Source organism: Microtus ochrogaster, chromosome 2 (assembly GCF_000317375.1).
Source record: "Microtus ochrogaster isolate Prairie Vole_2 chromosome 2, MicOch1.0, whole genome shotgun sequence".
NCBI lineage: Eukaryota > Metazoa > Chordata > Mammalia > Rodentia > Cricetidae > Microtus > Microtus ochrogaster.
In genome coordinates, this window is record NC_022010.1 from 41,309,659 (window position 1) to 41,320,122 (window position 10,464).

General features: G+C 47.7%; 2 protein-coding genes and 1 pseudogene across 4 annotated transcripts in view; 2 read left to right on the forward strand and 1 right to left on the reverse strand.

Annotated features, from left to right (window-relative positions):
- Pigx (phosphatidylinositol glycan anchor biosynthesis class X) overlaps positions 1-1,226 on the reverse strand; it is a 20,385-nt gene extending 19,159 nt beyond the window's left edge. The window contains exons 1-3 of the mRNA XM_013351121.1: positions 1,128-1,226; positions 918-1,004; positions 422-653 (exon numbers count right to left, since the gene is read on the reverse strand). Of these exons, the coding sequence (XP_013206575.1) occupies positions 422-653; positions 918-1,004; positions 1,128-1,226 (418 nt within the window). The remainder of the gene's footprint in view (positions 1-421; positions 654-917; positions 1,005-1,127) is intronic.
- Positions 1-10,093, forward strand: part of Cep19 (centrosomal protein 19) — a 35,660-nt gene extending 25,567 nt beyond the window's left edge. Inside the window, exons 1-4 of one of the 3 annotated variants that reach the window (XM_005344832.2) lie at positions 789-1,077; positions 3,162-3,238; positions 5,428-5,609; positions 8,339-10,093. In XM_005344832.2, coding sequence (XP_005344889.1) covers positions 5,480-5,609; positions 8,339-8,697 — 489 coding nt within the window. In that variant the 5' untranslated portion in view covers positions 789-1,077; positions 3,162-3,238; positions 5,428-5,479 and the 3' untranslated portion in view covers positions 8,698-10,093. Of the gene's footprint in view, positions 1-788; positions 1,078-3,161; positions 3,239-5,427; positions 5,610-8,338 lie in introns of those variants that run through there. The other 2 variants (XM_026785556.1, XM_026785563.1) reach the window with 2 other exon arrangements.
- LOC102002138 lies at positions 3,705-4,486 on the forward strand (annotated as a pseudogene).
- Positions 10,094-10,464: the final 371 nt, after the last annotated feature.

Sequence of the window (10,464 nt, forward strand, 5' to 3'; positions counted from 1 at the left end):
CGTGTGTGTGTGTGTGTGTGTGTGTGTGTGTGTGTGTGTGTGTGTGTGTGTTGCATCTCCCTGAGAAGTCTGTCACGCGTCACACTACCTCACCCCTTCTCCTTTACATGCAGTTTGGGCATTCTCACACGTCCCGGGACTCGAAAGGTTCCCTGGCCTCTCAGCCTGCAGAAAGCAGCTTCGGGGGTACCATAAGCATCCCAAGACGCTTCGTGGCTGAACTTGTTTAGTACTTTTGCTACAGTGTGGTCAGTCCGCCTCGGAAGGACAAAGCCCGGCTCCGATGTCCGGGATGGAACACCGCTCAAAGATCACGGGGAGGGCAGGGGCGCACGCGGCCTTTGTTGCTAACCTCCTCCCGGCCCTGGTACCCGTAACACCGCGGGTACTCCCCACCCGCGCCCACGCCCCGGGCCCTTACCCGAGCTGAAGGGGGCGTCGCTGATGTCAGCGGCGAGCCTGCCGACCAGCCCAGCCGCCCAGAGGAGCAGCCAGGCCACAGCGTCGGCAGCCAGGACGCCGGAGCGCCGACGCCCGAGAGGGGCGCGCGGGACAAGCTGCGGTCGCGGAGGCAGGCTGTACTCCCACCGGCCCCGGTGACTGGGATGGAGCGCTCCGTGCGCGAACGTCCTTGAACCCACCGAGCGCTCCCACTGGGCAGCTCAGAATCCCAGTAACTCCAAGTTCCCGAGAGGACAGCATTTGACTCCGCCCCTTGCCGTCCCAGCAGGGGCGGGGCGAGAAGCTGCGCAAGCGCTGTCTGCGTGCCCGCGCTGTTGCCTTGGAAACCATCCTAAGGGGGCGCCCGACAGGCCTCTAGACCGAGCACGGTCTCAGGACCACACTCGCAGAGCTCTGGCCGGCTTCCTGTCCGCAGCCGGGTGAGTGTGGGCTAGGCCTCCTGCCTCTGAGCTCACCCCATGGTTACCCCTGTAGGGTATGGCTGTCGCTTCTTCCTGCAGCGCCAAGTTCCGCTCCACCTCAAATTCGGTATAATGAGTCCTCTGTGCAATGCGGGTGGATGGAAACGACCCTCTCACTGCTGTTCAGATCTGCACTTCCTGTACTTCTTCAAGGGTAAGAAGGGTCACCTTGCAGTAGTGAGGACATCAGGAGGAAATCCGTACCCCCTTAGGTGCTTGAGGGGCAATCGTTGATCCCTGGGACTCATGCGGCCAAGAACAGTTAGGGAAACATGCTGTCACTCCTCCCAGCTCTGGGACCATGTTAGCAGTTTTGGAGAGTGCTAGTGCTGACCAGGCATGAGGTCTCGGAGTGGGGAAGGGTGTAATATAACACTACAAGCCTGCAGTTAAGAAATGCGGACAGCCAGGTTAGTCCCAGCACTCGGGAGGCAGAGGCAGGAGGATCTCTGTGAGTTCAAGGCCTGCCTGGTCTACAAGAGCTAGTTTCCAGGACAGCTAGGGCTAGACAGAGAAATCCTGTCCCTAAAAATAAATTCAAAAAGGAAAACTCTATAGTGAACGCCCTACATTATCGTCAGTTGTATTGACAAGTGTGGTCATCTGCTATAATGTGTTTAGTAGTCGTTTTAGGAAGTACACTAACATCATACTTTAATGAGGTGACCTGGGAGTAGACTCAGATCAAAGGCAGGGCACAGCAGTCTGAACAGCAGCTCTTTATTTTGCCTACTTTCAGAGGAATACAAATTCTCACCTCTAACAACAGAGGTGAGACTAGGTCCTGTATGACAAGTCTACTTGGCAAGCATAAAACATAAAAATGGAAGTTAGGTGAATATTTCATGTTTTCCTCCTCTCTTTTCTCCCTATTTTTCTGTAATGAACCAGTACAAATACTGTCAACTTCTTAAATAATGTGCCTATAATTGTTCTCCAGCAGAACTAAGTTACAGCTCCTGGGGCCTTGAGTGTCTCCATTCCTGCAATGGCTGGTCTTACTGCTGCTGGACCAGGGTACAAGAGCCCTAAGCCCTCCAGGCCTGGAAGCCCCCCCGAAACTCTTCGGCACCTAGGCCTCATAACTTCTCTACTATTTCTGCTTCAGTTGCTTTCTTAGGGTTTCTATTGCTGTGAAGAGACACCATGACCACAGCAACTCTTATAAAGAAAACATTTAATTAGGGCTGGCTTACAGTTATCGTCACGATAAGACATGGTGGTGTGCAGGCAGACGTAGTTCTGGAGGAGGAGCTGAGAGTCCTACATCTTGATCCTCAGGTAGGAGGAAGAGATCTGTGACACCTCCTCCAGCAAGGCCACACCTCCTCCAGCAAGCCCACACTTCCTAAGAGTGCCACTCCCGATAGGGGCCATTTTTATTCAGACCACCACAGGTACCTACTCTTGGAACCTTCAGTTGCCTTCGTGGGGCTGTAACTGCTGCTACCAGGAGGGAGGCTGCTCCCAGTGTGCCAGTTTTACCATGTCTTCTTGGAATTGAGAGCTCAGTCTGGTCTGCTAGTCCTAAAGATCAAAAGCGGGAAAGAAAAGACCGAGGCCGTTTGCAAAGCCTTTGAATGAGCCTAATGTTGTAATGAAGCACTTGGAGCAGAACAAAGGGGGTGTATCGCAGGTGACTCCAGAAGAGAGCGGCCAGATGGATGCTAGGCAAGGATGCTTGCACCGAGGATGTTTACACAGCCCTTCATGCAAGTGGATGTCGTGATCTGCATCCCAGAGCTGCTGCTGAGCCACCGGGATTACTGCACACTGGCACTGTGAACCTAGGGTTACTAATGCTCAGTGAGGCTTTGCCGAGCGTGCACCTTCCAAGGCCTGTGCCTGCCTGCTGGAGAACTCACCATGGCTGTCTTCGGCTGTGGTTCTCTGGCATCCTCAGAGAAACAGGAAGGAAGGAAGGAAGGAAGGAAGGAAGGAAGGAAGGAAGGAAGGAAGGAAGGAAAGCTGGGTCTGCCCAGTGAAGGCGCTGCTGACAGGTCCCCGTTCCAGGCCCTCGGTGTAAGAGAAGGACCTGTGAAGCCGCTGCCCTACATGGTCTGAATCATTCACAGAAAGAAGCCACACAGAGCTAACAATCTGAGTAACAGTTAACAGTGCTTAATATTATTTCACAATGTGTAACAGCACTCAGCTCCTGCCCCAGGATAATATATAGAAACCTTCATTTATATGAATGCATAGCATTAAATAAGTATTACCCTTCTTGTGTTGCAGATATGTGCTAAGAGCTAAATGAAAATGGACACACTCTTGCCTCCCTAGAACAAGGAGACTAACAGGGACCATAAATGGTAAGTAATGGTTTTTAAAATAACCTTTTTTGTTGTTGTTGTTTTTTCAAGACAGGGTTTCTCTGCCTAGCTGTCCTGGAATTCGCTCTGCAGACCAAGCTGGGCTTGAACTCACAGAGATCTGCCTGCCTCTGCCACCCGAGTGCTGGGATTAAAGGTGTGCACCACCATCTCCCGACTGCTTAAAATAACCTCTTGATAAATAAAAGAGTTCATAAAGTACAGGGTGGGGTAGATCTGGTCTAGTGAACATCTCTGTATAAAATGTTTATTTAAAAGAAAAATGTGGGAGAAGCCGCAGCGCCGCCTCCCTGCTCGCCCGCCGCCTCCTCCTCTGCGTCCTCCTGCACACCGGGCTTCCGCCTCTTCATTGATTTCCGTTTCTCGCGCTGCAGCCTCCTGACACGGTGATCCGGGCGGGCCCCGCAGGAATTTTATCCCCTCACCGGCCTCACACTAGTGTCGCATGTCCACTATCCAGAACCTCCAATCTTTCGACCCCTTTGCTGATGCAACTAAGGGTGACGACTTACTCCCGGCAGGGACTGAGGACTACATTCATATAAGAATCCAGCAGCGGAACGGCAGGAAGACGCTGACCACTGTGCAGGGCATTGCGGACGATTATGACAAAAAGAAACTAGTGTGTAGTAATATGAGTGGTGGGGCTGCTCCCCAGCACCCCGCTGCCTGCATGGCTAGCTTTATACCCTAAATAATTACACGGACACTGTATTCATTTAATCACTGCTTGGCCATTTCTATCTAGCCTCTTCTAGGCTAACTCTCGCACCTGGACTAGCCCATTTCTAATCATCTGTGTGTAGCACCCCAAGGTGCGCTTACCGGGAAGATTCTAGCCTACGTCCATCCTGGGTCAGAGCTTCATCGCGTGTGCCTCAGAGAGCAGAGCTCCTGCCTCTGCCCGCAAGAGTGGAACATCGTGTCTCTCTGAGGCGTCTGCTCCTGAGAAGAGAGCTGTCGAGTCTCTGAGCTCACTTCCTCTTCCTCCCACCTACGTTCTAACCTATCAGGGCAAGCAGCTTCTTTATTTAATCAACCAATGACCTTCCTCCATCACTAGTGAAAGCCTTCAAAAAGAAATTTGCCTGTAATGGTACTGTGATTGAACATCCCGAGTACGGAGAGATTATTCAGCTGCAAGGTGACCAAAGGAAGAACATTTGCCAGTTTCTTTTGGAGGTTGGCATCGTCAAGGAGGAGCAGCTGAAGGTTCACGGATTCTAAGATGAACCCAAACGTGTGGCGAGTTTCTTAACTGGTTTTTTCCCTCGACCCGATTTGGCTGCCTCGGGAGATGACTCTCCACAGTAAACGACGGACTTTGCGTTTATTTAATGATTCAAACTCGCACTCACACCTGCGTGCCTGCAGGAAACACGGGGTATGGAGGCTCCTGAGTCATGAGAAAATCGCGGTCAGGTGGGAACAAAGCCCGAGTTCATCCTAACATGTTTCCAATGGAAAAGATTTTGTTTTGAGTGTTTATTGTTCAGTTTTTCACTTAATTATTACATTTTTTGTTGTTGTTGTCGTTGTATTAAACCGTGTACGTTGCAGCTTAAAAAAAAATAAAAAAATAAAAGAAAAATGTGCTCAGGAAGTAGCGTAGCTGGCAGAGTGCTTGTCTGGTATGCACGAAACCCTGGGTTCCATTTGCAGCACCCCATAGACCAAGCCTGAAGGCACATGCCTGTAATTCTAACACTGGGCGAGTAGAGACAGGAGTATCACAAGTTCAAGGCCAGTCTGGGCTATATGAGAATCTGACTCAAAAAAGGAAAAAGTTTAAAGACCATAATATTGATAGAGGGTGATTCAGGCATCCTTTAAATGAAAAATCAAAATGCTTCTGTAGGCTAGTCAGTCACCTGTTGGGCTTGCTTGAGGTTCCTGTGGTAGAATTCCTCTGGTAGAATGCTGTACACTAAGGGGCCAGACCGAAGAGCGTTATCTAGCTCATGCCCAAACAAGCAGAGATCCAACAAATGAGGCTAGCCTTGGCCAGCTGAACTTTCAAGGTGGCCCTCAAAGTCTTGAACTTTGTTAGCTGAGTGTGTAGTTCCAGGGCTGAGACTTCAGTCAGATCCGCTGAGGAGAAGGAGAAAGCAGATTTATGCAATACCGACCTCAATTTGGGTTTTCTTTTTCTGAAACTTGTTCCACAGCTATCCCGTCTTTCTCAGAGTTCCTCCAGTTTACACTGAATTGTATGTCAACATGAAATGTGTTGCCAAGAAATGTGGAATTAGATTCCAGCCCCCGGCTATCATCTTAATTTACGACAATGAGACCGAGGGAAAGAGCCGCCAGCGCATTATGCCAGTCCGAAACTTCTCGAAGTTCTCAGGTACCCCTAGTTTATCCTGCCTCTTATCTTGTTTTACTTATGTATATGTGTCTCTGTGAGTGTTCGCCATGCATGTGGGTGTCTATGGAGCCTGGAAGGAAACTGGAGTTACGAGCCTGTGAGTTGCTAAACTTGGAAACCCTGCAGGAACAGCAGGCACACCTAACCTTGGACAAGCTCTCCAGCCCTTGCCTCCTGTCTAAATAAAAATAGCCTGACATAATCAGGTCTGGTGGCATATACCCATAATCCAAATACTTTAGGAGGCTGAGGCAGGAAAATTGCAAATTCAAGCCTGGATAGCCTGAGATAACCAAAATTTGAAACAAAACCCGATGGGTTGGGAAGGGAATGTAGGTCAGTGGTGGAGCACTTACCTAACATGTAGGGAGTCCTGGATGCAGTCCCACTGAGAGGGAGAACCAAGGGAGTGAGGAGGCAGAGAGAGACAGAGAGGGGGAGGTTTTAGTTTCATGCAACGGAATGAGAGGTTCTTCAGAGTTAAACTTAGGTTTAAATCATGACTATCACAGACTAGATTGTCATTCATAAACTTCAGCTTCTGTACTGGTATTTTTATGTCAGCTTGACACAGGTTAGAGTCATTTAGGAAGAGGGAGTGTCAATTGAAAGAATGCCCCCAACAGCTAGGTCTGTAGACAAACCTTTGTGACGTGGGAGAGCCCAACTCACTGTGGGTGGTGTAATTCTTGGGCTGGCCATCCTGGTGGAATAAGAAAGCAGGCCAGGCTGAGCAAACCAGAGGGAAGCAAGCCAGTAAGCAGCACTCCTCCCTGGCCTCTGCACCAGCTCCTGCCCCCAGTTTCCTGCCCTGTTTGAGTTCCTGTCCTGACTTTCTTCAATCATGTACTAAATGACATAGAAGTGTAAGCCCTCCCACCGCAACTTGCTTTTGGTCATGGTGTTTTATCACAGCAATAGAAGCCCTGACTAAGAATTTCCTAATCTGTACTTTTTAACAGTCAATTGATGATTTAACATTTTAGAATGATTACATGAGTTAAATGATATACTACTGTTTAGTAATACTAAATTTCCTTCTATCTCCAAATGTTTTTTATTTGTAGACAGCATTTTATTAGTGTCACATGGCTGCCTTTTAAAAACTATAGTTTTTTTTTTCACCAGCTATGTATGCCTTTAATCCTAGCTACCAGGAGGCAGAGGATCTCTGAGAGTTGGGGGCCAACCCTGGTCTACATATTGACCTCTAGGCCTACAAAGGCTACATAGTGAGACTCAGTCTCTAAAATAAGTAAAAATTATGGCATTTTTCATCCTTAGACAGTTTCTTCAGTTGACAGTTTTTAACATCCCACAAAGTAATTTTTGGTTAAGAAAGAAAAAAAAAAAGAAGAAAAAAGAAAAAAATCCATTTGTCTTTCTCTACACCAAAACTAGGTTTGTTTGTTTGTTTGTTTGTTTAAAATATTTCATTTGGGGGCTAGAGAGATGGTTCAGCAATTAAAAGCACTTGCTACTATTATAGCTGGGTCCAGTTCCCAGCACCCACCTGGTGGCTCACAATCATCTTCTAACTCTAATTCCAGGTGATCTGATGCCCTCTTGTGGTCTCTCCTGGCACTGCACACACATGGTATGCATACATACATTCAGGCAAACAGTCACACTGAAATTAAAGGTGTGGAATTAAAAGCATTGACGCCATCAGCCGGCTCCTTTGGGTATTTTATGACACAGGAGCTCTCTAGGTCACCTCCCTGATGCGGGGATGAGAAGCAATTATGAACATGCACCATCATACCATGCAGTTATGGTTTCATTTATAAGGCAGGATCTAGTAAGTAGCCCAGGCTAGCTTCAAACATTCTTTCTCCCCAGTTCTTCCAAATGTGAGGAGTGCAGGCGTGTACTCATCGTGTGACAATTGTTTCCTAGGGAGACACTACATATTTACGTGTTTATCTCAGATAGGGAGGCCATGACGGGTAGCATGAAGTTCAGCTTGGTGAACCAATGAGCTTTAGTGGGGTTACTTAAAGGAATATGATGATAGTAGATCCTTACTTACGGGAGCAGAAATGACTCACAGGCAGCTGCATCACCGACATCTACCCCAGCATGGGCGACAGCTCACAAAACTGGGAACCTGGAGCACACAGTCTGCAGACAGCTCAGCAGGTGGGAGAGCGTCCTTTTTAGTTGACTCCATTGGTCTGAGCCTCTTGTAGGCAGCTCCACTGGTGTTTGCTTCATTGGGCTGTTTGGCTGGTCTCCGTGTCTTGTGTAGCTTGGCTCCTCTGAGAGTGGCCCTCAGCCACTTTATTCTGGGGGAGGAATGGGCCTAGTGAGTCTGGTCAGCTTTAGGGATTTCCTGGAGTTGTTCTAGATTGTTTAGTTTTTGTGTGAAGAAGCTTCTCTATAGGATGGAATGCTTGATTTGTTTTTAGTTTATTATTTATTTTACATTCTAACTGAAGTTTCCCTCCTTCCCCTTCTTCTATTCCCCCCTCCTCCACCAGATTGTTATGTTTTAATCTCAGGAAAAAATAAATAAGCTGCTATATAACAGCATGATTATACCCTACAAAACTCAGTTTACTATAAAACTATAGTTCTAAAGAATAATTATTGATTTCTATAGGTCCCTTTAGACTTGGAACTGGTGGTCTCAGGGTTTTGGTCTATCTCGGTCTTTCCAGTATTGGTGACGAATGTGTCTGTCCATACACATTTCTTCCTCCCAGACTGTACCAGAGCTGCTGAGCAATTAAAGAATAACCCACGGCACAAGAGTTACCTGGAGCAGGTGTCCCTGAAGCAGCTAGAGAAGCTCTTCAGTTTTTTACGAGGTTACTTGCAGGGGCAGAGCTTGGCAGAGACGATGGAACAAATTCAACGGGAAACAACCATTGACCCCGAGGAAGACCTGAACAAACTCGATGACAAGGAGCTGGCCAAAAGGAAGAGCATCATGGATGAACTTTTTGAGAAAAATCAGAAGAGAAAGGATGACCCCGGTTTTGTGTATGACATTGAAGTTGAGTTCCTGCAGGATGAGCAGCTGTCCTGCAGCTGGGACACAGAGTCAGCTGACGAGTTCTGAGACCTCCTGCTCCTTGTCCACGAAGAAAAAACCTCGGTCCCAGAAAATCTGTGAACGCTAACAGAATATAAAACCAAGATACTTGCATGTGTTGCATAGGCCTATGAGAAACACAGCTTAGGAATCCCGTTAGAGATGGCAATCCAAAGGGAAGGTAACTCAGAAACTTGTAAAAAGATATTTTAATAATATTACTTGGGAAAGAGATTAGAGCCTGATTTCCGATGAAGGCTGAAAAGGTGAGAAAACCTGGATTGCTGCGGGAAGATAGCAGGGAAGACTTCCCTCAGCAGAAAGGGGCCTGTGCATGCCCCCCCCCCGAAGGCCACAGATGTTTCTAGATGAAGCAGAGGGGGAGGACACGGCATAGACATTTTTGAGAACGAGTGAATAATTGTAGTCAGACAAGATTGGAGTTAACCTGTGTTCATTATGTCTGCGAATTTAACCCTGGGGTAGACAAAAGCACCTGCAAATGCCTCACAGCTGCCGGTGCATGCAACGCAGCAGATGAAGGCAGTTCTGGCCCTCCACGCTCAGGAAATGTACACTAAAGTTGTTCTGAAACCCAGAACCACTTCCTGTGAGAGGCTGGTTTACACGGTGGGAAGTCCACCCACAAGTGAGCAATAGGTTCTGCCTGTTGAAACCTGCCCAGGAATTTAGAGGTACAGTGTGATCTCTGTTTAACAAGGCCACCGTGTGCAGGTGTGTTTGCTCTTACTAGAATATTCTCTGCGATAGAAAGCATCTGTTTTCTACAAGGAAACTACTATTCACTGAGTAAAGCTGTGCCTGTGAGTCCTGAGTCTTACCAGTTTTTCTTTTCCTTTCCTGCAGTCTTGTCTTGTTTGTCAGGGTTCAGGTAAGTTAGCAGACAAAGCAGCATGCTTTGTTATGGCATTTTCACAGTTGCATCGATGTCATCTGTTCCTGCTCCACCCCCACTCTGAGTCCCCATGTCTTCTTGCTGATCCCCTTCTTCCCAAGTCACCCCTTTTTGCTTTCGTGTCCCGTGTGTGCCATTACCTTCTGCACTCCTTAACGCTCATTCCTCCCCCTTCATAGTGTCCTCTCTAGCCCCACCCACCCTGACACACATCCATACCCATATAAAAAACTAGAGTTTGGCCAGGTGGTAGTGGTGCACCCCTTTAATCCCAGCACACAAGAGGCAGAGACGTGAATTTCTGTGAGTTCGAGACCAGCCTGGTCTACAGAGTGAGTTCCAGAACATCCAGGACTACAGAGAAACCTGTCTCCAACAACAATAACAAAAACCCTAGATGTTTTATAGGAGAGAAAATGCAGACTTTGTCTTTCTAAACTTGTTTATTTTATATAGCATGATGATTTCCTTTTGTCTCCACTTCCTGTAAATAAAATTACATTGTGTGTATGTATACATTTCCTTTACTAATTTCTTGATGGATATCTAGGCTGGTTGCATTTCCTAGTTGTGAATACAGCAGCAGCAGACGTGGATGTGTGAGTGTGTCTGTAGTTGTTGACTTAGGAGCAGCAGACGTGGATGTGTGAGTGTGTCTGTAGTAGTTGACTTAGGAACAGCAGACGTGGATGTGCGAGTGTGTCTGTAGTTGTTGACTTAGGAGCAGCAGACGTGGATGTGCGAGTGTGTCTGTAGTTGTTGACTTAGGAGCAGACGTGGATGTGCGAGTGTGTCTGTAGTTGTTGACTTAGAGTCCTTTGCGTCTTCCCCTGGGAGTGTGATACCTGGGTCATTTGGTTGTCCCATTTGTAGATTTT